At 37.8% G+C, this 26,826-nt stretch overlaps 2 protein-coding genes across 3 annotated transcripts in view; one reads left to right on the top strand and one right to left on the bottom strand.

The window, feature by feature from the left end:
• LOC306989156 (DNA polymerase nu-like) overlaps window positions 1–7,695 on the top strand; it is a 50,340-nt gene extending 42,645 nt beyond the window's left edge. For both annotated transcript variants that reach the window (XM_079594557.1, XM_079594556.1), the window contains exons 22-26: window positions 5,009–5,119; window positions 5,197–5,272; window positions 6,201–6,268; window positions 6,731–6,792; window positions 7,162–7,695. In XM_079594557.1, coding sequence (XP_079450683.1) covers window positions 5,009–5,119; window positions 5,197–5,272; window positions 6,201–6,268; window positions 6,731–6,792; window positions 7,162–7,254 — 410 coding nt within the window. In that variant the 3' untranslated portion in view covers window positions 7,255–7,695. The remainder of the gene's footprint in view (window positions 1–5,008; window positions 5,120–5,196; window positions 5,273–6,200; window positions 6,269–6,730; window positions 6,793–7,161) is intronic.
• Window positions 7,696–9,835: 2,140 nt separating this feature from the next.
• nat8l (N-acetyltransferase 8-like) lies at window positions 9,836–20,820 on the bottom strand. The gene is made up of 3 exons (XM_079594619.1): window positions 20,380–20,820; window positions 19,010–19,174; window positions 9,836–14,156 (listed from the first exon to the last, which is right to left on the bottom strand). Exons 1-3 carry the CDS (start codon window positions 20,684–20,686, stop codon window positions 13,789–13,791), a joined length of 840 nt encoding a protein of 279 aa, XP_079450745.1. The 5' UTR covers window positions 20,687–20,820; the 3' UTR covers window positions 9,836–13,788.
• Window positions 20,821–26,826: the final 6,006 nt, after the last annotated feature.

The raw sequence follows: 26,826 nt of genomic DNA, 5'->3' as shown, positions 1-26,826 counted from the left end.
TCTTTATTTTAATCGGCTCACAATCTGCAATCAGACATCATTTTTTATCAGTAGCCCATAAACATTTTGGAAACTCTCTCCAACCCGTCTGTTATGACAGGGAGTTGTGTTAAACTCAGTCTGTTCAGTTTCACTTCCTCATCCAACACTGTGACTGCTCTCAAACCTCTCAGTGTTTTCATGACATGGCTATTTTTGGTACCTTCATTTTGGCAGATCATTCTTTTTTTTTTTTGATCTATTATGACCCAGTCGGTCAGTTCATGGCACCTGGCCATGAAGGGACCCGCGTCACGCCATTCAGCCTTCACTGGTTTGGCCAGCGATATGAGGCTTGTGCATTTTCCATGTCATAAAACACTGTCTGTTTGTCAGTCAATTTCACATTCAAAACACCATTGGTCAGTCCAATACACATAGTCAGTCGTCACAATTTCTATGTCAACATTAAATCATTGCTGCGCATATTCATCATCATGATCAGTGCTTACATGAGAAGTGCAATGTAAATCTGAGTCTCTCATAGATTCAGAAGATGGCAACACTCTGTCATGAGCCGCTTTGTGGTCAGACATGTGTCAGAAATTTGCCATTCATATACAAACAGAGAAAAATCCTCTGTGCTTTCAGTTTCATGCGTCATTCTCATGTCAGCTGATAAGCCCTGATCACCACAGTAAACAAAAAAACACCCTACTTACAAAGTAAATCCCTTCGCATTAAATTCACTGGGCATAACTTAGTAATTAAAAAACAATGCTTAATTTTTTATTCTATTTTTCCCCTTCAATTGAACACTCAAGGGTTTTCGAATATGGTTCTATGGCCACATGACCAGTTGCACCTCTGTAAGAAGTCGTCTTACCAGAGAGTGGAATTGGTTTTTCAAACTCTGTGGCTTTAATTACAAAATTGGAAGCTCCCGTGTCAAAGCAGAAATAGCAAAGATGCGTCATTAACATTCATTTCTATCAAGGGTAAAGAAATATGAGTCTTATAGAAAACCCTAGCAAGCAAGTCTTCATTGCATAGAGCATAATCAGAAAATAAAGGTAAATTATACTCATCTGCTGGAGAGACAGGAACCCCGTCGCTCACCCCCTTCTCCTTTCAATCCGCCTGACCCCCGCCTTCACCGTGTGGGCACTCATCCCGCCAATGTCCTTTACGTCTGCAGTTAAAGCATATGTCCGAATCATTTTGTCCTCGTCTCATTTGTGGAAAGCTTCGTCCTCTTCCACGACCACGTCCTCTCCTCTTCCTCTGCCATTGCCTCTCTGGTTCATTTGGTGATGGTTGGAGTTGTTGTTGCCCATATACACACCTTGCATTGTCACCAGGGCCAACATGAGGTCTTTGTCTTTCTTGGCTGTGTTGATTTTCCGCTGCACTTTCATGATGTCTTGCGTGTTGTCTCATTTCTACTGTGGAGGCCAGTTGCCATCCGACACAGCTCTTTTGAATTGCTTTTGAACTATCACTGTCCAATCCATCCAAGAACAAAGTCTTTACTTTCATTTTCTGGAGGGTTGCAGAGTGGTGGCATGGTTCTTTGTGTGGTGCGTTAGGAACTGCTTGACCCCGTCCTTCTGCGGCGGCTGGAATCTGGTTAGGATTGCGAGGAGTTGGAAGATGAGCCGGATGCGTCCTGTCCTCCTCTCTTATTCTCACAAAACAAAAACAAAACAAAACAAAAATCGCCATAATAGGGAGAAGAAGAAACAATGTCAGATCCGTCATTTTCAAGATTGCTATGTGTCTTGTCTTTCTTCTTGACAACGTGAGTCGACCAATTTGCTTTAGTCTAGTCAAATGTGACACACTTAAACCCCCATTAACCCATATTGCATTTTGCATGAACCCTTCGAGAAATCAACATGTTCTTCATCTTTCCTTTTTGAATTTTCATTACCCATTTTTACTTTTACAATTTTGTTTGTTCAATTTCCCTATATTAATTAATTTTGTTTTGTTAATTTATATTTGCGTATTTTTATTCTTTTATTACTTTATATTTACCTATCAATTTTCCTCGCGCAGTCACCCACGCTCTCCTCTACGTATTAAATTTTCCCTGGCGCAGCCACCCCACGCCTTGCCTTCATCCGTCGATGCAGGTCTTTCAAAATTGCCTAAATTCGTCAATGTAGGTCTTTCCCAGACAACATATGTCTGGTGTTTTGGGAATTTACTAGGCTTATCCCAAAACGTGACTCTTTTAGGCGAAACTTTAATACGCTTTGTGGTCTTATCCCGGACCTGTTTGGGAACTTGCTATCAGGTCTATCCCAAACGTGACTCTTTAGGAAAAAATATTCAATACGCAAATATCAATCAACAAAATTTGTCTTATTTGTTACATAAGAAATTTCCTCTCACCGTCTTGTGAGTCTCACTGTCTGTGAGTTCTTTAATTGCGTCCACCTAGGTCGTCGTGAGGAGTTGAACAATTCTCTTTCCTCAAGGTTGAGGATATTGAGCCGTAGAGTGTTCTCTCGGGATGGCCAGTCAACTGTTCCCCTCACGACGATCATCGGTTTTGCAATCGCATCCTCGTCGCCATTTGTTGTGGAAATTTATCAATATTCAAACCTGGATGAAGGAGACAAAGTCGATTCTCAAAAGATTAAACAAAGTATTTTATTTCTTGCAAGAAATAAGACGTTCAACATACAGACAGCGTCTGATATGAGAAGGTCTATGGCATTCTCACACAGAGAGCATCTGACATGAGAAGGCGAAGGCTAGTCCCTTTCGCCAAGGTTATATACCCTAACACACCCTGCGTAAAAAAATCCTTTGTTACCTTAAATGGAGATGTCTTAGCTCATTAGCTCATGTCCAACCCAAATTCTAACTGGTCTGAGCAACGTCATGTCTGCAAAAGATTCCTGTTGTTTGCTGCTGCTCTTGTTCACACATCTTGTCTATCTTTAGTTCGATCAAAGCTGCACACACACACATAGTCTTCACATTTGGAGTACAAAGGTCACTTGCTACTTAGTTCTTCTTAGAACATATTGTTCCTGCAAGCCTTGTTCTAACTCATACATTTATAAAAACTTAGTTTTATCTCTTTAATAATGTGCCTTTGATTATATTCTTTTAAATGCTTATGAGTAAAAATGAATCTTCATCGTTAATAAAAGTTGTACCCATACAAAAGCAAAAGAAACACATCTAAATGTAAAATTTCCATAACAGTTTACTTTGTATAAACTGGTTAGTAGTAACAACTATTGGGTATATTTTAACTGGCAATGGAGTGGTAAATGATTGTCTTTGAAAGAAATCTTGTCCATGTCAGCTGAAATTTAAAGGAGACTTGAAATTTTATGGGAACTAAGAGAGAAAGCATTCCCTCTTACCAATGAACAATTGCTGAGACTTTGACAGTACCTTTGCTATCAAACATTTAATAGATTTCCCTGTATTGTATTCAATCAGAAAATCAGTCAGAATCAATCCAAAAAATATATATTTATCGTCAGTTCCTGTTCTAATAGCTGATGGTCTTGTTTAGTGCATTCTGTAAATTCACATATAGGTTATAAAATGAGTGAAGTGTTCAGAGTTACTCATCAAACAGGCATCTCAGAATGTGAAACTGACGGTCCAGGACTGCAAGTTCCAGCCAGGGTGCTCATTACACGATCAATACTGGAGGTATTGACATGCCTGAACAGCAACAAAACACCTGCTATCATTTTGCTGGGAAATTTATCAGGTTTTGAGAGGGAGGAAAGATATTCAAGAAAATGAAATTGAGAAGGGCTTTAAAGCCTGAGCTTTCTCTCTCAGTAATCTGTTCTAGAACAGGGTGTTCCAGTAGGAGTCTGATAGTGTCTAATCTTTTGTTCAGGGAGACTTTGTGCTGTCTTTTGATTTGGAGAGTTGATTTTATGTAGTTTAATGTAAAAGAGACAAGACTGATACAGGATCTTTCTCAGAGGTAAAAAAAAGTAGAATTACTTCTTACCTGCTGATGCATGCTTTGATGGAGGGCCTGAACTACAGTGACCCCAAAAGGTATTTGGAAACTTAATGGGATAGTTCATCCAAAACGTATTATGTAATCATTTACTCACACCCATGTTATTCCAAACCTGTTTATTTATTTATGTGAAAGAAGAGGAATTTTGAGGAATTAAAAAAGTATATATTGTCCATATGATGGAAGTTATTGGTTACCAAAATAGTTTGGTTACCAACCTTATTCAAAATATATATTTTTTGTGTCTCGCACGATGACAGTATTTTAATTCTAAGCGGATTGTCCCTAAAGCTACACCAAACCGTATGCGTGTTATTTCATGAACAAAATATAAAATTTAATGACATTTATTTTCAAAGAAATATAACACAAACTCACTTATGATGCAATAACTTTTACAAAAAGAGGTTTGGACAATTTCTGCTTGTCAAATAGTATGGTAGTTAATCTGACCTGCTAGGACACCTGCCTGAATTATCCCTTTAAGTGTCCAAATATATGTGGTCACTATGTTATTTCAGTACACAAACTTTGAAATGTGACATGCACGGGTGATGACTTACTGCCATACACTTCGATGAGGATACGCCAGACAAACATTTGACAAAACACACAGAAACTACACGTGCTCATAATCCTCAATAGCAGAAGAACACAGTAGCACATTCCAGTGATGTGTCATTAGTGTTTTCAGTACATATGATGCGCCCACTCTGAGCCACACACATTCCTGAACAGTGTGACACATATACATGCAGTGGTCTCTCTTTGTGTCCCATAACTCCTGGCGTCTCTGTGCTTCTGGGAAAAAGATTTTTCCAAATGAGTCCACCAGCTGACCTCACTCTTTTCCGTCAGGGGTTTATGCGTAAAGCTTGACCTATTGTCTGCCTTACCCCGGAATGCACTGGCATGAGTGATTCGTAAAGAGTCTGTGTGAATGAGTGACTGAGTATAATAAGGTTGAAAGTGTGTATAAGTTGCTGTGAATGTTCTTTCTTATTGATGCCTTAGGATTTGTGAAGTCCATAATGGGAAGGCGCCGTTCCCTCCCTCACATTCACTCTGCTGATTGGAGCCTTCGAAACCAAGCAGAGAGACAGGCCGTCAACTTTGTACTACAGGGTATTGTGTGTTTCTACTTGTGTTTGTAATGTGTGTGGCATTTGTGATAGTCACAATGACTGTGTGTGACCCTTTAGGCTCAGCTGCAGACCTAGCCAAAATGGCCATGATCAAAATCTGCTCTCAAGTGTCTTCAGCCTCTTACACTGCCAGGTACATCCATCCAGTTTTCCACTCCCTCTCTTAAAACCCATGTGTATCTTATTACTACATTTTGTATTTGGGAAATGTGGTAACATTTTACATTAAGGTTCAATTAGTTAAAGGGATTGTTCCCCCTAAAAACTGCCATCATTTACTCACCATGTTGTTCCAGACCTGTATGACTCTCTTCTCTGGAACATAAAAGAAGATACTTTGAAGAATGTTGGTAACCAAACTGCTTTGGTGACCACTGACCTCCGTTGTGTGAATGAATAAACACTGAGAAATGCTGCTTCTTTTATCTTCCACAGAAGAAAGTCAGTCATACAGGTTTAGAAAGACATGTAGTCATGTCAATAATGGCAGAATTTTCTATTTTTTTGTGAACTATCCCTTAAATGCATTAGGCATCATTCATTAACAATGAACCGTACTTTTGCAGCATTTATTAGTCTAGGTTTATGCTAATTTCGGCATGCTAATACATTTTTAAAATTACAAGTTTATGAATTATATATTTTTTTTTATTATTTCTTCTCCACAGATATCTTTACTTTCTCTTTCTGCATATCCCTTGATTTTCTTTCTCTTTCTCTCTTAGCCTATCTGTGTGAATCGCTCAACTTGCAGTGCAGCTCTATATTACAGTCATTTATCTTTGTTAGCATCTCTCTATCCCTCCCTCTTCATTCTATCTCCTCACCCCTCCTTCCAAGTCTCTTTCGATTCCTTTCAGTGAGTATTAGGAGATATGTCTGCTGTAGATGGCATCCAGACCAATGTAGAGCAATAAGATTACTGAACCTTTTAATGTAATATTGGCGTCACATTCCAGAAACTAAACGCATCATGGTTTTGTGGTCATGGTCTGGTCATTATAGCCCCACGTTAAGATTGATAGTTCTGTTCTAGTTTCTGTGTGTCTTGATCTTTTTAGGCTGGTGGCTCAAATCCATGATGAGCTGCTGTTTGAAGTGGAGATCTCACAATTGGAACAGTTTGCTGGTGAGGGAAACCTCACATGTCCTGTTATATGAACATGAAAGGAATATTCTGGGTGAAATACAAGTTAATTTCAACTCGTTTTGAGTAAATTATCTCTGAATTATTTTCTGTGGTAATCAGTCTTATTTTAACATTATATCTATACTATACTATTCTATAATTTTTATTAATCATTTTTTTTAAAGCTTTTTTAAATGTTTATATTTTAATTTAATTTGTAGTTTATTACGGTATGTGCTTTTGTTAGTTTTACTAGATCCCCGAAACGCAATCAGTTAGTTTAACACAAATGTTTTAATAATTTTAGTTTACTCTAATTGACATTAATCTGCAAATGCTGTCAAAAGGAGCATAACTAGTATTTTAGTAAAAAAAAGCTTTACTAGTATTTTACCCAGAATATTAGTTTAGAGACAAAAAGTGATTTCTATTCAAAATTGTGAATCTTATGTTGGTGAACAGAGCTGGTGAAGAAGACCATGGAATCTCTTCAGCACATTGCAGATTTGGAAGTGAATATCTCTGTAAGTGAATATCCACACATCTATATTTAAAAGATAATAATTTATCTTAGTATGAAGACGAGCTTCTGGATGTTCTCTACCATGCTGTGATATATTCAGAGTCTTCCTTGTTGCTTCAGAAGCATTTTATTGCTCTAATAGAAGCCTTAATCATATCAGACAGACTATCAAACAGATTTGTCCACTACAAAGGCGATTTGCTGTGTCACAGCGTTTGATTGGTAACCTAATTAAGCTGAATTACATTTCCAGATGGCCATCCATCCTACTGCCTGGCTTTAATTTACTATAAAACTAAACGATGCAGCAGATGTGGGTCAAAAGATATAGAGGATCTAGTGATGGCAGTTCATTTTTTTCTATTCTCAGGTGCCCCTCAAAGTCTCACTGTGCACAGGACAGTCATGGGGCTCAATGTGCGAGATGAACCTCCCCTGCACCACTACAGCTACTTCTGTCTGAGTCTCCTGCTCTTCCTCGCCATCCCGTTACTATGGTAACCGAGCAGCTGCAGTTCCCAATTCTTGTTTCTCGCTGATGTATCCGAGGGCAACGGTAGGAGCAGGCTGGATCGTACCAGTTTCTGTTTTGGGGGGCTTCCCTTCATTCATTTTTAGCCTTCCACTGTTCTTCTGTTCTTCTTCTCTCCGTTCAGAGGCTTCGATCTCTTTGCATTGGAATAGAAGTAGCTAATAAATCTTTGTTCTTTGTTCATTTTCAATGTTTCTGCATCTTATATTCAATATATCTGTCAACTCACATATTCAGTGAATAAATAAATATGAGCCTCTGTCCAGAACGGGCTTAATTTCAGCTGTATTACTGGCAATGCTATCTGTATCTCAGCTGCTATGATGGAACGTCTGTCTCCTGATGAATATTAATAAATTCAGTCCTCATTTAGTGAGTCTCGCTCACTTCATTTTAAACCTGTTAATCTTATCTCTTCCGTTTCCATGGCACCTCACAACTCGTTTAGCAGCACCCACTGGCCTTTCTCACGTGTACACAGTCCACACACACACACACTGACCAAGATTTTCAGTGTCCGTCTGTGGCGTCAGATCTTGTGCCCCTTCGTAATGCCCCCTATCAATACAAACACACCCTTGAAAAATGTTCCAGTCTTTGTGCTTGTTGCTGTTGTGTTTTTAAAGACTATAAGTTACCCTCTCTGAATGTCATATCACTGAAAGTCTGTCTTAAAGGTCTGGCACTGAGAGTAGATACATTTTACCATGCTAGGTCACGATCTGTTTGTTCTTTCTCAAAGTCATTAATTAATGCTTAGTACTCACTGAGAATTGGCATAGAATATCCTTTTGAATGTGTAATGGGGGTCAATAATGAGATCATGTTTTGCACAAATAATTTGAGCCTTGCATGTTACTTATGACTATGAACTGTTTTATGGCTTTTTTGGGGGGCACATTTTTCATTTGCTGAAATCACTGCTTTAAGAGGTATATAATGTTGCCCTTATTTAACCAGACTTTGTAATTTTTTATGTACATTTGTACACGTGTATGCATGCAACTTCAGACACATGTGACAAGCTTTATGCATCATTCCTTTAATTGATACAGTATGTACATCCTTTTCTTTCATAAATCAGGAAAACTTTTCTTTACATCTTTACAAAGTTCCTGTGTATCGAGGAAATGAAAGAAAAAGAGAAAAGGTGGGAACGTAAACAGCAGTTTAAAAAAAAAATCCAAAGGAAACCCAGGCAGTACAATGATTTCAGACTCAAAGAACCAGGTGATCACTGCGACCAAACAGGTGAAGCAAGGTCAGATTTACCATGCTGCAAAACTAAAACCTCCCGTTTCTTTCCCCAAACTCCATTCTGCCCATTATCATACTAAAACCAGCCCCATTTTGTTGCTACTGACCCGCCCCATGTATGGCTGCATATCATTTCCCTGCTGTGCTTTGTATGGGCTTGTTTCTATAGTAACAGGCAGCCAATGACTGAAATGTGTTTAACACACTGACAAAATGGGGCAACTAAGGTCAACTCTTACCAGAAACTGTAAACATGAGCATTTCTAAAGCAAAGAAAAATGTGTTACTCCCAACTTGAGAAATTGTTTTAGTGCCATACATTTCCAAAGTGATTTACCAATAAATTTGCCATCATTTTAAATAATTAGTAACCTGCCGGCACTTTGCAATGCTTCTAAGGGCTCCTAATAAGTGCTAAGAGAATGCAGGGACTCTGAAAGTTGCTTTTGCTTCTCTGACTGGCACAAATGTAAGCAGATTGTATAGTTAGAAATTGTCTCAGTTTGCAGTTGTTTCCCAAAGTGTGTTGTTGTTTTTGTAAACGTCTTAATTATTTTCATATAGTTTCTGTTACAAAACGATCAGAAAATGTCCTCAAATGCTATTTACAGTAAATTACACTTTACAGCTTTACATATATTAAAATGTTAATAAAAAAGGTTAAATTGTTTTCAAGAAAAATCATAAAGCTTTGTTAATATGAACCTGTGCGTATTGTGCCACTTGTTAAACTGGCTGTCTGGTGATTGCCGTCACAGATTGTTGGAAACTGCACTCCTCGTGAATCAGGAGACAGTGGATTTTTAAGACCAACCAATTGTGTTCAGAGCTTGACGTAACTTTCAGAGGCCCATGACATCACTCGGTCACAAAGGTTTCTCGCTTATTTGTGTGGGCTTCGTATCAGTACAACATAAAAATCCACCATTAACTGAAGAATTCAAGATGCAAGTAAACATGTTAGTTGTAATTAGAATTAAGGAAATATAATTTAAAAAAATGAGAATATAAAAAAAGAAAATTCACATTCACACTTTGTCAGGCCTTGGCTTGCCCATGGTGATGTTGCTGTGCCATTACTAATAACGTCTTAGTGACTGTCACCAGTAAAGTATGAGGGATTGAACATCAATGCAGCATTTGAACATTTATATAATCTCATGGATCGTGTTCTTGTTATGTTTGTTTTTTCCCAACTGTGATACTTTGCATTATTGCTTTATAAAATGGCACATAGGCTTGATTTCCAAATGAATTCTACAAAGATGAGTTTATCTTAAAGACAAATGGAAAAATAAGGAAATACAGCAAACATCTCAACTTTGGCAAATGCAACTTTTTAAGAAATACTGTTGATACATTGTAGTGAATCATAGATAAGCACATGAGACAAACCCTTCTTTTTTTTAAATCAACACAAAAAAAAAATCAGAAAGTCGTGCTACAAGTGGCACTATTTCCTTAGCACTTAAAGTCACAATACAGTAAGTGAGTGCTTTCAACCCCAAAAAAAATGAAAGGAGAAGGAAGCAGCTCCACATTTTGGTGTCTTGGCTTGTTCCATGCTTCACCTCAAGGGTGATATTGATGCTGCAAGACCATCTACCATCGTGAATCTTCTCTGACTCCCTTCTCCTCTGTTAAGTGAGACATTCTTAGCAGCCATCTTATTCATGCAGGTTACTGTTAATCTGAATGCCTTATCATCAACTGTTCTTTCTAACACTAATGTATAAGAATGCACTTTATTTCTGTGTAGTTGTTTTTTGAGACTTGGGTGTAAAACACCAGCTTTTTTCTTGCGTAACTTAACTTGGCCGCTGTCTTGAGCACTGCTCCAACTTTCAGAGACATTCACCAGCCAATCGAGTCACCAGTCTAAACCCACATAGGACACTAACTGTACTGTATATATAAATCCAATTGAATTGAGCCGTTAGCATGTGCAAACGTTTTAGCATGTGCAAAACCAGTGGCATGATCAGGAACTGGTCAACATGTTAGTTAAACACAAGTAGTCACACAATCATGGTGTTCTTGCACTTGCTTGCAATTTTAGCATTACAATAAGGCTCTCTTAAATCTGGCAACAATACATGCACCTTATAGATAAAATTCCCAATCCCATGCTAACTGCATTCGGAATAATAAGTTAAGGATTTTCAAGGCAGTTGCTCTACAGTTGAATAACACTCATACTCAAAATACCTCAATTACATCAAACACTGTTCAAATCTGGATCTTCAAAATACATAATACATTGCTGATTGCCGTGTACATTCAAATCTGCCAGCTCTCTGGTTAATCACTTGTATGTTGATCTGGTACTGATTTCTAAATGTGGGATTGACCTTCATGCTCCTTGTATAATTTCATACTGCATTACATTTGTGTTTGATCGTTTTGGCAATTGTTTCACAAGATATCAGGTTAATGTGATCTGTAGCCTGTTTGCTTTGGGTTTACACAGGAATTCATGTGTAAATATCCCATGCATCACAGATTTGATCAGCCTAACCTTTTTTCTTAAGCATATTGGTGCATTCAAATATCCATTCAATGAGTCAATTTTAAGGGAGACAGGTGAATGCTATGTCTAATTTGACTGGCACACTCACAACTGGCAAAGTTGTGTCTACAGAATTGCTTTCTTGGTGCCTTGTTCATTTCAAATCACATGGCTAAAATAGGGATGTCCTCAAGTAAAGTGAGAAGTGTCACGTAACTTATCTGTAATCAAAACAGCGCATTCAGTTAAATAATTTTCAAGGCCTTCGTAATGATAAAAAAGAACATCTCGCAATATCCTAAAAGATGACAATAACTCAAGAATTTCAGAATGAACAAAAATGACATAGGAAAAAAGAAACAGCTCCACTTTTAAGACTTGCCATGTTAAATATGGTATTTTCTTGCTCATTTTTCATTCAAAGACGTTTCATGCAACAACAATTTCTTTGAACAATGAAACACATATTTGTTATATGTTCAGTTAAAAAAAGAAGAAGCTTGTTTTACATATTTTTAAATATACTTCTTTTCCAGGGCAGGCACCGTACGCACAAACCAGGTACAGAGGCATGCCACATACTTGCATTGCTCTTGCATTCTACTATTGGCAGCTGTGATGTCATTGAAGCAGCAAGCTGGTGGGTAATCCTATTGTTCGGTTGACCCCGCCCATCTCACATTCTAAGCCATGCCCACAACTCTCCACACTGCTACTGTGACATCACAGAAGAATGGGGATAGATAGTACAAGCTAGAATGGGGAAAAGGGCAGTGCAACAAGACTCTGTGGCGCATGCAGAGAGAGGGGGGTGGGGGCGTAAAGGAGGGAGAGGTCTGGCCCAGGGTTGCAGTTAGATTTTTGGATGGGGGTGGGGTTAAAGTCAAGGAAAACTGGCAATGATCATGTTTGTTTTTTGCACTACATGTTACTACTATGTATTTTTAAATCACATTTAGTTTCTTAACTTTATACAACATTGTCACAGATGAGGCTTTTTGTGGTTTGTCTCTCTCCCTCTGCTGGTACTGTGATAGGAGGGATAGAGACGGAGAGAGACTATGGGTATGTCTTATATGTATGTTTTCAAACATTTTACATATACATTGAGTAGTTGCAGAATATAAAGCCTTAGATATTGTATACTTATACAATCCTTTTTTTATACATTTATCCAAATTTAGATTTGTGCCTAGTTTAATTTCAGGTTTATCATCATATTGCTGGCTTTGTGCCACCCAAGTTTAATTCAAATACACTTGGAGTCTGATCGCGTTTGTTTTTGTATTTTAGACTTTGCTTTGGAAGAGCGATATCAGACAGCGTTTAATCAAGTCATCATTAAAGCTTCATCAAATCGGTACACCAATACATGTGAATATGAAATGTGTGTACACTAATAATCAGATTTCAAGTGAATTTAGACTTTTGTAAACGTGAATTTCACTGACTGCAACTTTAATGTCAGCCAAATGAAGTGTAGAGAAGCATTTTTTCTTCAGTTTTCTTTAACATGAAAGAACATTCATGTTTTTCTGGTTATTTCTTAATGTTGGTACTGTGGCTCAGCACTAGGAACCTGCTTAACCAACAAAACAAATCAAGATTATATTGCAAAGTTGTTATCGTAACTTATTACATGGCTTGTTTAAATTCTAATGTTTTTATTTCTTGATAACAGACCGCTGCTAAGTATAACACACCGTTGTCATGAAAAACAGAGCGTTGCCATGGACACGGTGTTCTTTAACGGAAGCAATACAGTCGTTTTTAAATCATTATTTTCTGTCAAATTATTGATTTATTTGGTAAGTAGCCATGTAATAAGCGGGATAATGTATAGGGAGGCGGTTGTTATAGCGAATACAACTTCTTCAGGCTGATTCAAGACCCCTCCGCTTCGCGTCGGGCTCCCGATCAGCCTGTCGGTATTGAATGCGCTATAACAACCGCCTCGCTATACATTATCCCTTAACTATATTAAACAAGGGGTGCTTAAGGATATAAATCACTGGCTTTATAATATTCCACATTTCTAGCTGTTTTTGTTCATCAGTTAGACACAGTTGAAAACTCTGTGCTTTGGACTAAAAGTTACAATTAGATGGACTTTTTGACTCCACCAGACTGCTGCTGTTGCAACGTTCAAACGTACTTCGTCAAGAGGAAGGTGGCATCAGACAAGGTGGATTGATCTTTACTGCCTCCTTCCCTCCAGTTCCTACGTCCACTGCTTCCTGAACTGTTTATAGTGGTCTGTGCTACTCTGTGGATAGGCCTATAGGATGGATTGGAAAAAGGTCAAAGGCAGAATTAAGCTGCCTTGGTTGATTTATGTGTTTTAAGGGAGACTCTGTCCCTGCGAACAAATTCACATTATATCCCAATAAGATAAAATCATTTGGGGCTATTCAATTGTTCATGGTGTTTCAGGGCAAGGTGACCATGAAAAGAAAATCTAAGAGCAAAAACGTCAAATGTGGTCAAAGAAATGAAATGTCCCTCTAAACCCCCTCAAAAACAATGAGCATAAAAACAAATAAAAATAAAGGTTGTAGGAACAGATATGACTTTTTAAAAACGAAACAAAAACAAATAAATAGGTAGAAGAAGAGGACCGGGTCAGTGGGTGGTTCAGGGTCATTGCCGGCATTGTCGTTTATATTCTATCTTCTGCGCTCTTGTTAACCCTCTGTCTCTCACTCTTCGTGAAGCTGCAATCGGTAACGACTATAGCGGATTTGGAAGAAGAGCCTCTCCAGCGGTGAACGGGTCATTCCTGGCAGCGTGTGGTCGTCAGTATCCCCCACTCGCCGGAAACCCAAAGACTCGTACAGCTTGTGGGCGGCCATCTTGACTGCAGTTGTTCCCAGAACCACGGCTGAGAAGTTGTTTAACATGGCAAATTCTAGAACTCGTCGACCCAGGGCCTTGGCGATGCCTTTTCCACGGAAGCGAGAGTCCACAGACATGCGACGGAGTTCCAAGGTGTTGTCGTCTTCTCGACCTTGCGCTGCCACGATGCCCACCACCTGGCCTTGCAAAACTGCCACCCAGAAACAAGAGCCTGTGGGAATCAAAACAAAGAAGATATTCAGTTTTTGTCTTTAGAGTAAACATTTGCCAGCCATTTGTAAAAAAATCAAGCCGATCAATTTATTCAGTTCTAGACTAATTAAAATCTATTTGTCTCACATTATATAGTTGACAATCAATGATTCAGTTGTCTTTGAATAAGACTAGCAAAGTAGCTGATGAGAGGAATTATTCAGAAGCAATGACCATGCTTTTGTTCAAAAAATGTGCTGCACTGAAATGGCAAAGCTTTTTAAATGTATTTTATGTTTTTGGTTGGCACACTTTTCCCACTTGATCAGCTTTATATATATTTTATGCTCTAAACAATTAAATTATGTTCACCTGGAGATGTATAGCGATGTACATTACTGTGAGTGCAGATTACTAATAAGTTGTGTTCTGAAATGTGAAACCACATTTAAGCACACTGTAGCAGTCAGTATTTATGGATCATGCCAATTCATTTCATTTCCGGCTGCCTGGAATTACAGATGTCCAAGTGTGCCATTAACAGAATATGAACCTGGGAGACATGTTTATGATTGATTTGTTGTAATTTTGTCATTTATCTTACTAATCTTTTAATAATAATGCATGGGGGAAATAAATAATTACTGTTATAATAAATTGTTTACACTTTTTTTTCAGAGGAAAAGTCATAAAAATGTGCACCATCAAATTTCCATCAATGTTTCAAAAGCTATTTGTAAGACCCATGATTGACGTAAATAAAACCTGCTGATTACGTCACTACTGATGACTTGCATCAGTAATGCTAAGAATTCCATTTTTTGCATATTTTGCATATTTTTTTCCTGTTGGGCAAGCCAACTTTCAGCTTTAGGTCAGATTATTGTTTCAACAGCAGAGGAGCACAGATTACGGTAATTCTAATCTTAAACATTGTATTTTCTGTCATGCTTGTGAGGCTCAGCTCTGTTATAAATAACTAAATTACTTACTGAGTTGCAGTGAGAAAGGAGATAAATACGGTGAGGGGGCAGGACTGTCACATCTGTGCCATAGAAGCTGCAAAGACTACAAATACACAAGGACGCGACTGAGCTCTGGATTCTCCAAGACATAAGAAGTATAGCAGGAAAAGGTAAGTCTGAACCGATACGCTTTCAATGACTTGATGTTATCTTTTATCATGCATACTAATAATTGGTTCAGTATTTGAACTTGCTGTTTTCTGTTAAGAATTGTGTTTCTGACATCGTGTTCCCCTCTCTGTTCAACGCATGTTTTTAAGCATCTAGTCAATACCATCTTCTTAAGTATCTCGCCATACTGTGCGAAAAAAAAAAAAAAAAACGTCATTAAAAGAATCAGTTGAACATTAAATAAAAATCACAACATTGTATAAAATACCGCAAGTGTAATATTTATGTAAGAAGGATTAGTTAATTAGTGACGATAGCCGGGAGAACTAAACATTCAAATGTCTGGTTAAACTTTATGCAAGTTTTTCAAAGAAAGTGTTTGTTTGTTTTATTTCTCCATATTTGTTTAGATAACTGGTATCAGTCAGTTTTAAAAAAAGACGAGTTGTCCAGTTTATTAAGCAATTCACATAAAACACTGCACACTGGTCCATTTACAAATATAAATGTTTTATATTTGTTTTGTTTAAACAGTGCTGTTATCTTTTGCTGTAGATATTTATTTTACATTTCAGAATATAAAGCAATGTTAATTGTGTTCTTAATTGGTTTCTTTTTATTTAAAATAATGTTATAAATACAACAAAAAGAACCGATAAGAATACCATTAAAGTACCTGATCGATAAGCCGTATCGGTAAGAGTAGTAAAACCTCAACGATACCATCCCTAGTCATGACTGCATTAGCTTCAGGGCTGAGGAGCACTATTAATCACTGGAACTGAACGTCCTGTACACTCATTAGTTTTACTACACCCCCCTCCCCAGGTGTCTGATAACGGCTCTGTTTGTGTGTGTGTGTGTCTATACCATTCAAACGGAGAAAAATAACATTCGCCAATAATATTGAACAACTTTTTATGATCCAATTAAATCCTGATGGATAAAATCAAGTCCCGCTTCACATTATTTCCTGCTGAATATGCCGTTTTACGCCTCACATTAAGAAAACTAAATGTCACAAATGCCATTTCATGTCATCATTAATGACTAGTGGGGAGCATAACAGATCTGTTTGTGTATTTTCCACTTATTAAAAAGGCGTCTTCCTGTCCAAACTGGTCTTCTTTTTCATGTATATCTCTATGGTTCTGTATATTATGGGTTATTCCTTGTGTTTTAAGTATCTGACAAAAACCCTGTCTCTTTAATAATAAAAGCCACTTCAAATAGATATTGAGTGCATTAAAGAAACATCACCCTGGCAGATAACCCGTGTATTCTTTACCATTCCCTCCTCAGATGAAGGATTCCACATTAGCATAGCAAGAGAGAAAATCCCTTGGGAGAATCCTTTGTCTGCATGCTGCTACTAAACAGAACTACCACACATACTCGCAGCGGGGCTTTGATTCACACCTTCCCCCATTTCCTGACCCTAGTCTTCAATTCTCTCTTTTACTTCATGCAGGACTAAATAAGAAGCTTGTATGTAACCAAACTGTCTGCGCTAAAGACTAACAGCTATTTTTATATATATAAAGAAATAAACACTTTGATTCAACAAGGAGGATGCATTAAATTGATAAAGTAACAGTAAAGATGTTTATAATGTTTAAAAAAGATTTCTATTTCAAATAAATGATGTTATTTTAAACTTTCTATTCATCAAAGAATCCTGAAGAAAAAAAAAAGACTGGTAAGATTCTTGAAAGGAGTCTCTTATGTTCACCAAGGCTGCATTGTTTGATCAAAACGATAAAAAAAGAAAAATTTATATTATTACAATTTAAAATAACTGTTTTCTATTTTAATATATTTTAAATAGTCATTTATTTCTGTGATGGCAAAGCTGAATTTTCAGCAAGTCTTCGGTGTCAAGGGATCCTTCAGAAATCATTCTGATTTGCTGGTTTGTTGCACAAGAAACATTTCTTATTATTAACATTGTATTAGTTTCCACAAAAATATTAAGCAGCACAACGGTTTACAATGTTTTTCAAGATTCTCTGATGAATAGAAAGTTCTAAAGTACAGCATTTTTTTTAAATAGAATTTTTTGTAACAATGTAAAAGTCTTTATTATTACGTCTGATCAATTTAATGCATCCTTCCTAAGTAAAAGAAAAATATGAATTTCTTTAAAATATCAAATAAAATCATACTGACCCCAAGCTTTGAATGCTAGTGTATCATTTTGCATCACTCACAGTGATTCTCCAGGCCATATAAGATATATGACCTGGCTTTACTTCTAGCGATTACAGAGAGCATTGTGATTGCCAGCATCTGGCTGTTTGCTAAGGCAGCTGCTCTGAATTTGACCGTGAAGTTCTGCAGTTTATCATAGGCAATAAATGTCCGTCCTTACGCTGACGCTGTCTGAGGGAAGCCCATAGAATGATAAAAGATTTCAGCCGTCCAGCACACAATCTGCACGTGCTACTACCATCTGCTAAACAATTCCAGAGCGCCAATCATACACAAGTAGGTTAAAGAACAGTTTTATCTGCAAGGTATCAGGATACTGAAGAGCCACTAGCTACCTCCATCGTTCTGTCCCCATTTATTAGTATGTTTGCATCACAGTTATATGCACAATGGGATTTATTAACTGTACTGGATCTACTGCTAATTCATCCACCTGAAAGGGTTTGTTGTGTTTATCACTGAACTCTAAAAGTTTGCTTTCTCTGCGCTTAAAATTGGATCATAAGTGGAAAGTTATTTTTTATTTTGGGGTGCTTTAAATATTATAACTGTAAATCTGAGTTTACTGCAATACAATTTGCATCAGCATTTTTCTGCCTTCAATCAATAGGCCCACATGACTCAGAAGATGTATCCTCAAGAGCACGACTGAGAGAGACTTTCTGCATATTTCATGAGTCTACAGCATTAAAGCTACACATCAGATATTCAGCCCATCTTGGACTTCTAAAGTGCAGTATTCACCCTCAATTTCACAGGTACAGATCCAATTTTACAGATCCTGAGAGTATATGTTCTGGTGAGATAAATGGTTGATTAAGGAAGCTGGTGCATTGTGGGAACTGGGAGGTTCATACAATGACATATTTTTTCTCCTAAATATAGTAAGATCTATGTATTATTACACGTATTTGTGCCCAAGCATGTTATTAGATCAGCATAATTATATTTTACTATCAAGTGCCCAGGTGCTGTTTGACGTAGACATATTTATATCATGTTTTATATATAAATATATTGTGATTTTATATATAGATGTAATATGTATATACATATAAGATGTCATTGACTTTACCAATATAATGAACTGCTTACAGTACCATTTCAAAGTTTGTCAGCAAGATTTTTTTTAAAGAAATTAATAGTTTTATTCAGCAAGGACGCCTCAAATTGATCTGAAGTGACAACTTTCTATTTATCTAAACAATCCGGAAAAGATTTATCTGTTTTAAAAAATTTAGCAGCACACCTTTTTCTAACACTGATAACAATAAGAAATGTTACTTTGGCACCAAATCAGCATTTAAGAATGATTTCTGAATTATTTTAATATTTCACAATATTTAATGTTTTTACTAAATATTGTTCAAATAATTACAGCCTGCTTTCAAAAACATGTAAAAAATCTTACTGACCCCAAACTTTTGAAAAAAAAAAGTCCTCACAAATATAGCGAAACATGTTGAAAACCTACTTGTGATGATAATTTTGTGTCAATGTTTATGTGTGTGAAATTACCCCTTACCTGTGGGTTTCATGTAATACTCCTCAATGTCAGCCATATCAGTGTGCAGAGCGCAGTCCAGGTATTCGAGAATGACTTTTCTGCTGTAGTAATAACGTGCACCCATTAGAATAAACGGTGCGCAGAAGGTCAGTGTGAAGGATTTGGTCATAACATAGCACATTACTATGGAGAAATGGAAGAAAAATAAACGACACCTGTCAGAAAAGAGAATCAAATGTTTGATTTTTGGCAGAAGAGAGACAAACAGACAACAAATGTTTACACAATTAGGAGTGTGCAGAGAACCCCTGATATACCAGGGCAGTGAGATGTAATGGAAAACAGACTAATTACAGTGTATCCTGTAATTAAAAGAAAAAAAAAGTAGTAAGTCACTTTATTCATATGTACGGTTGGAATTTTAATGCACAATAACAGGGTCTTCGTGGATGTAATTAAACTCAAGAAAATCTGAGTATGTTGGCTGTTGGCACATGATGGCGCCCTTGAGTAGCCTACAACTGCGCATTGTTTACTGTCAACACAACTCTAACTAACTGTAAAATGCGTTTACAAAGTTTTTGCTATTCTAAAGAACACTTCAAGTTAACCTTTATGCTGAATTTATCAGAGGATCAGTTGCCGTAGGTCAGGTGCACCGTGATGCAGCATATTCTCTGAGCATATTTAGTATGCAAGTAGTGTATAGACATTGTTAAAAAAAAAAATCTTTAATTTCAGCTGTAGGGTTGTAAATAATTTTTCAATGTAGCATAAATGTACAAAAAGGTTGCTGTTTAGCCAGCTCGCCACGATGCTCACTTACTCCGCCTGTAGTTGAAAACCATTGAAAATCATTAGTAAACAAGAAAATGAAATAAATCATTATATATTATACGTAGTATTAATGGTTATCGATTCTCTGTAAATTAAACGTCATAGACCTAAACAGGCAAAAAACACAACTTCGTGCACTAGACGTATTGTGGGGAACGTAGTGCGCTCGCGCGGGACTCATTCATTCATTCATTCGGCGCGCACACTCTCTCTCACACACACACACACACACACACACACATTCACCGGTAACGCATGCCGCATGCTCTGAACTGCTGCTGTCTTTGTGACTCCTTGATATTCACTGGGATTGAAAAAGATTTCACGTGCGTAAAAAAAAAATTTGCTTCATCGGTTTGAACATAAAATGTATGATGATTTGAGCATAAAATGTATCAATTGGGCTCATCATTTTAGTTAGATTCTTTTAATTTTAACAATTATTATACTTACTTATGAACTCAAACAGCTCAGAGCTTATTTTCACATGTTGCAGAGGAACAATGATGAAAGCGATACTCTCATCGTATTCCCGAATTTTGGTCACATACCTGTGAGAAAGGCATACATAATTTGGGTTCTAGTTTGCTGTTTTAGACCCCGAAATGCCGAATTAGGTATCCGCTCCATGATTCCCTCGTTGAAGATCCGGCGCACCTCCTCATGGTCCGAGCGTTCAAATTCGCGAATAAAAACCTGGTTCCGTTTTTCAACCTTATTCTCGATCGCACTGGGAGAAGACGTCCACATTTGCGAGGAGGAAACTATAATTGAATCTTTTTTTGTCCCAGCTATGGCCTCGTGATCGTCTGCAACGATTTTAGTCTCGCAAACCATTTTGGGAGACGAACAATGCATGCAACTGGCCTGAAATTAACTGAAATTGGGGAGAAGCAAAAAAATAAATAAAAAATGGATGATGGTCTTCTTTGTTATGGAAAGAAAAAAGACTGATGAACTACTGCAACCCTGAGCTTCCTCACGACCAAGACTTGCCGGTGCATCACAAGTGGTATTTATAATGCGCCAAAGCCGCATTCAGATTCTGGGGTGTGGGTGTTCTCCTCATCTCGCTGATTGGATGCGGCGCTGTGCCACATCACGGCGGTGGGAGGTGAAAGTACAAAAGATACACCGTAACGTGTCTTTTTGAAACAGTATTTTTGCCCCTGTCAGTACACCGGCGAAATTCCTCACATGTTTGTGTTTTGGGGGGAGAGTGAACCTGATGCGCTCTGGAGCGCCATGAACCCCGCGTGTGATTGCATTGCAGTATCTACAACCTCACGACGATGCTGCGCAACATCAGTCTCTGTATACATCAATGATACACACCCGACCTGCACATTTTACAACGAGTGTGCATATGTCGGCGGGTTTCATCCACTGGCATTTTACTAAAGTGCACTGCACCGCTTGTTTTACGAGTGTGTGTGTGTGAGTGACACTTTTACTGCACTGCAATGCTACAATTAGTTTACGTAGCACACACCTTTCTTGGGACCCCAGATCAGTGTGGTCGAGACTCCTGTCCACTCTTTTGTAATAAGCGACTTTGGGCATGTTTTCTCAAAGTCGCTTATGTGTTTTGCGCTTATTTGCAGTAGGAGTCCCGAGTCCTCTAGATCAGTAGCCTATGCGCAAAACTTCCGTATTCTGACAAGTCGCATCGCTTCCGGTCCAAGTCTTTTGTACATGTGCAGTTAAATATTGAGCTGTTAAGAGCTACCAAAGATGAGCTTTACCGATGTCCATCTGATACCTTTAAAGTTCATAGATACCGCCGTCAGTTCATAGCCTACTACCTTTGACACTTTCTCTGACAAGCGGATGCAATGAGACCTGATTTATTTTTTGTTAGGCATATAACATCTATTTAATGTAGCCCATGATACGTTTTTGGTACGTTGAATCACATAATGAAATCCAGATCCAGTGTTCATCAGTTTTTAAAAACATTGTAGCCTAACTATGAGAATGAGAACACATAGGCTATAGATATGATTTTTTTTCGGATTCCCTCATTTAACGTTACTAGCCTACAGATCGATGTAGGAAGTATTTTATTTATACTCTTTTTTTAAATTTCTATCACAAGAATTGCTAAACACAACTCCCGCTAGGACCGGATTACGTCAGTATAGTTGTAAATGATTTAGGTACTTATATGTTCTCTAAAGAAACTGATGCCCTGAAGAAATCGCCTCGATTTGAATAAGGTCTTATTGTACAGAACTAGTTTAGACTGGATCGCCCCCGCCCTTTCTTCTTCTTCTTCTTCTTCCCCGACCAGACCCTCCCCCTCCCAAACGAAAAGAGTCTTCTTTTTTTCCTAAATGTTTGAGCAAGCTATATCTTATGTGCCCTATTACGAAAGCGACGTTCCTCAACAATTAAAAAAGAAAAGAAAAAGAAATCGCGAGTAGTAGGCCTAATAGCTCTAGTGAAGATGCGGACTTTTCTCAGCATCAGCTGCATCTGCATGCACGCGGACCTACCGGTTAACGGGCATATGCGCGCGCACGCTCGTGCTGTGCCTCTGAGCAGCACTCTTGTCAGTTTGAAGATGTATTTTCATAATATTTAAGTATAGGCTAGTGAAATATTTGTTAGAATTAATGTTTGCGCAGCTAAAAGCTGTGTTTGTGTGTATTATAGCTTTATGAACTTGAACAAAAAATCTAAAATCGTATCACGATAGCCTATTTGTACTTAATACTGTGTATTGTGTAGGCCTATACAAAATACTGTGACTTACCTTAATCTTCAGTGAGCATGAATTAGCATATTTTAGTAACAGGACTCCTAAATTAATAGAAAATACCATAATTGAAAATTAATCTCAACTAACTCATCAGATTACTTCTAAAAAGTGGTTGAATTGTTGGTTCCTTTTGAACAGCCTATAGGCTACTTGAGTAGCCTACATGAGGTCACTTGTTTCTCCTTCCATTGTCCTTATTATTTAACTTGACCTTTGACCTCCAGTCCAGAGGGAAGTGGCAACCCCAAATACCAGACAGCATCAACTGCATATGTGCTTCATTTTGCAGTAACCCTTGACCTTTCAGATTCTCAGAAATGTAATCAGTGTGTGGGTGTGTGTTGCAAGGTTGGGGTTTCCGAGACACTTACTAAGCGGTATTTATGGAATGGGCCACCGGAGGAAAATAGGGGAGGGTCATGCCTTTTTATTCTTTGTTGAGGGGAGGGTCATCCAACTTTTTTTAGTCTAGGGGGAGGGTCACCCAACTTTTGTATTCCTGAAAACAACAAACTTTCAAAGTGGCTTGTTTTGTGCATATTTTTCCATGTAGCTCTCTGTCTCGGTCCCCCCATAGCTAGCAGATGGGTCTGACCCAACAAAAATCAGACGCGAAAGATGGAAAGGTCAAGTCCAGTTTGGCGCTGCGCTCAGAAAAAGTGCATCATGTCAGAACAGAACGCCAATGAAATGTTTACCACGAGCAAATAATAAACTTTTGTGATTGCGAATCACAAGCAGTGTCCTGTGAGTGTAACTCTACCGCTGCATGTGATATGTAGCCTACGTCGAGTTTGGGACTGAGGCTAGAACTGCAGTTGATAGAATGTGCGCTGTAGCACGATAGGCTACCATATTTCTTCAAAAGCAGATCGTGGAGATATTACATCATCCACGATCAAATATTGTGATATCGTATAAGCACAAGTATAAAACGACTGTTAGGCTATCATCTCTGAAAACAAACACAAATTACGCGTGCTACATTGGGGCTGTTTACACCTGGCCACTTCATGCGTTTTCTCAGATCGGATAGCTATCTGATTTATCAAAATGATTCCATTTACACCTGGTGTGGTCGCATAAATGCGTTTTTGCAAAACGGATTTTAAATCCTATCTTCAATTCTTCAAATAGTTTGCACGTTGGCTAATCTGCAGTGATGCGTGTTGCAGTAGCGTCGTCATGTTTGGCTATAACATGACATAAAGCCTATAACACGCTCTCAGGTTTATTTTTATTTTATTGCATTTTTTGGGAGGAGTACAATTTACATATGTGGTTTCCACAACCAGATGCATTTCCACATGTCCAGTTTTGTCGGGAATGTGGCCCAGACCTCCCCTGAAGTGGTTTGAGCGATCGGATTCAAATCCGTCTCGAATGCGTTTCGGAGGGCATTTATACCTGGTCTTTTCACGATCGGATAGCTATCCCATCACAGAACACGCATGAAGTGGCCAGGTGTAAACAGCCCCTTATTCATCGCAAGACAGAGGCGAACCAACACTGGGGGCTGTTATGGAAATTTTACATTTAGATGTGTTTCTTTTGCTTTTGTATGGGTACAACTTTTATTAACGTTGAAGATTCATTTTTACTCATGAGCATTTAAAGGAATATAATCATATAAGCAAAAAGCACATTATTAAAGATATAAAACCAAGCTTTTAGAAATGTTAAAAGTTAGGACAAACTTTCAGGAACGAAATGTTCTCTGAGTCATGTGAAGGCTGACAATATGTGTGTGCGCAGTTTCGATCAGCACACGAGTTCTGTAGCAGGAAACTTTTGCTGACATGACAGTGTTCTGTCTAGATAGAAATAATGTTGGACATGAGATCATGAGCACATGAGACCATAAGCTAAGAAGTCTGGGTTTAAGGTAACAAAGTTTTTTTTTTACACAGGATATGTTAGGGTATATAACATTGGCGAAAGGGACTAGCCGTTTCGGAGGGCATTTATACCTGGTCTTTTTATGTGCTAATTTTTTTAATTAACGAAATGTCAATCTTTATAACAGAAGATACAATACAACAATCTTCAAGATACAGTAAATCTTCAAATGTGAAGATGTGAAAACAGATTGTCACCTTAAAAACAGTAATTTGCGTGGTGGAACAAGTCATGCTAAATAGAATTATAGTTAGCAACTTGTTCTATTATTTTATTAGTTCATTAACTAGCCTAATTTTTAACTCAAAAAATGTCATGTAAAGAGCTGGATACTTGCTAATTAAATAATGTCAAATATAGTAAATGTATAGTTGCCATATACTAAATGTTTGTTCGCACGTTAATTTCTGCTTAAATACTGCATGGGATATAGCCCATTCTGCGCTCAAGCGCATGTATAATCTTGACGCAAAAGCAGGCTAATGAATAAATATGTATTTAAAAATAACGATGCATTTTAATTGTTTATTAATAAACTCTTTTTTTTCTAAATCAGTGTCCGCTGCAAACATGTCTCCATACATCTCCGCTGTAAAGTGCGCCTTTAAAGGATAATTCCGGTATTTAACACCTTGAGTCTATATTGTAGTTTGTTTTGGATGAACAAGAGTGGTGGACAACATTTTTTTGACAATGGTTCCTCTCTCGAGTTTTTGACTATAAAAGAATTGGCCATGGACCCATTTAACATTGGAGTCAATGTGCATGTCCGAAAATGTCATTAAAACAGCCAATAATGTTCGTTTACAAAACTGTTAAACTCACCGAGTGGTTAGTGGTGTTCGTTGATGATTATAAACAATATATCGTCGCAATATATGATTCCAATCCGTTTATTTTGCTATAGTGGAACTATTTTTTCAACAATGGGATTTTACAAAATGACGAATAAAACACGACAGAAACTGTATTTCGCAACACTTTTTGGTTCTGGAACATCAACTAACATCACTAATCACTCGGTGAGTTGCACAGTTTTGAAAACTAATGTTAAAGGTTGTTTTAATTACATTTTCGGACATGCACATTGACTCCAATGTTAAATGGGTCCATGGCCAATTTTTTTATAGTCAAAAACTCGAGAGAGGAACCATTGTCAAAAAAATGTTGTCCACCACTCTTGTTCATCCAAAACAAACTACAATATAGACTCAAGGTGTTAAATACCGGAATTATCCTTTAAGTAATTTTAATTAACTACATATACTTACTATAGTTGGGGTTAGTTATAGTACCCCCTAACCCTACAGTAACCCTAACATATAGTTAGGGTTAGTTACTTGAAATGCACCTTAAATAGTGTTACCAAAAAAAAAAGCACAAGCAGTTTATCCCAGTAGCCAGAGTAAATTCGAGTAGCACAAAAGCAAGAGCAGAAAAATAACAGCCTAAAAGTGGAGAAAATGATACAGGCTGTAGATATTATTAAAGGTGTTACTCTACAACAGAGAAAGTATCATTAAGCAAAGTGATCATGGCTAATGAATAGTGGAATGGCTTGTTTTAATGCTTTAGGGCAGGTGTTTTCAAACTGGGGTCTGGAGACCCCCCAAAAAATTCAAAGAACAATTTTGTACAAATATAATAATCCTAAAATATATAATAATAAACATTTACAGAATTTGACATTTCATTCTGCTTTCTAAATGATATTCATTATAATGAAATCATGAGGTAAAATTTTAAGTTTAGTCTTGAGTGCATGGATTCCCTTGTAATCAGTATCACTGTGCGTCTGTGTTTTGTTCCAGGATTTTTGGATTCTAAAAATAATCCATCTGTGGGTGTGTCCCAGGATGCCCACCATCCGCACACTGTGTCCACTTTCCTCTGGGAATCATGCCTAGTGCCAGGGGCATCAACCCAGACACTACTGTCAGCATCGGGACACAGGGTCAGAGAGAGGGAGACCAGGAGATTTACAGAGAGAGAGATGGAGAGAGAATGTGTTTAAGAGGGAGGGCAGGAGGAGGAGAGTGAAACTGGAACAAACCGGATTCTCCATCCTGTAGGAGACAGACAGACGGGTCTGGGAGGGAGGCTGGAGGTTTGTTCTCCTCGAAAGAACAGACAGCAACTCTGTATTTTTTCAAAATCAGCAAGAGATGTGGAGGTGTCAGCAGATGCATAATGCAACAGGGCGTCACCTCGTAGCAGATTGTCAGTTAAGTACCACACACACACACACACGTTTACAGTGTGTGTAATGGGGCGGCCTTTATTTCTTCACAATCCATCATTTCTCTGCAGACCCCCTGCTTTGAAATTCTTTACA

Source organism: Phoxinus phoxinus (assembly GCF_949152265.1).
Source record: "Phoxinus phoxinus genome assembly, chromosome: 2".
NCBI lineage: Eukaryota > Metazoa > Chordata > Actinopteri > Cypriniformes > Leuciscidae > Phoxinus > Phoxinus phoxinus.
Note: the sequence above shows the minus strand (reverse complement) of the source record. Positions and strands in the feature narration are given on the sequence as shown.

Bases quoted from the DNA above. Each gene is read 5' to 3' on its own strand.
- nat8l (XM_079594619.1), bottom strand. From the start codon at position 20,686: ATGCATTGTTCGTCTCCCAAAATGGTTTGCGAGACTAAAATCGTTGCA. The intron at 19,175-20,379 runs GTATGTGACCAA...ATTTCTCCATAG, and splicing joins TATGTATGCCTTTCTCACAG to TAATGTGCTATGTTATGACC. The intron at 14,157-19,009 runs GTAAGGGGTAAT...TGATTCCCACAG, and splicing joins GTATTACATGAAACCCACAG to GCTCTTGTTTCTGGGTGGCA.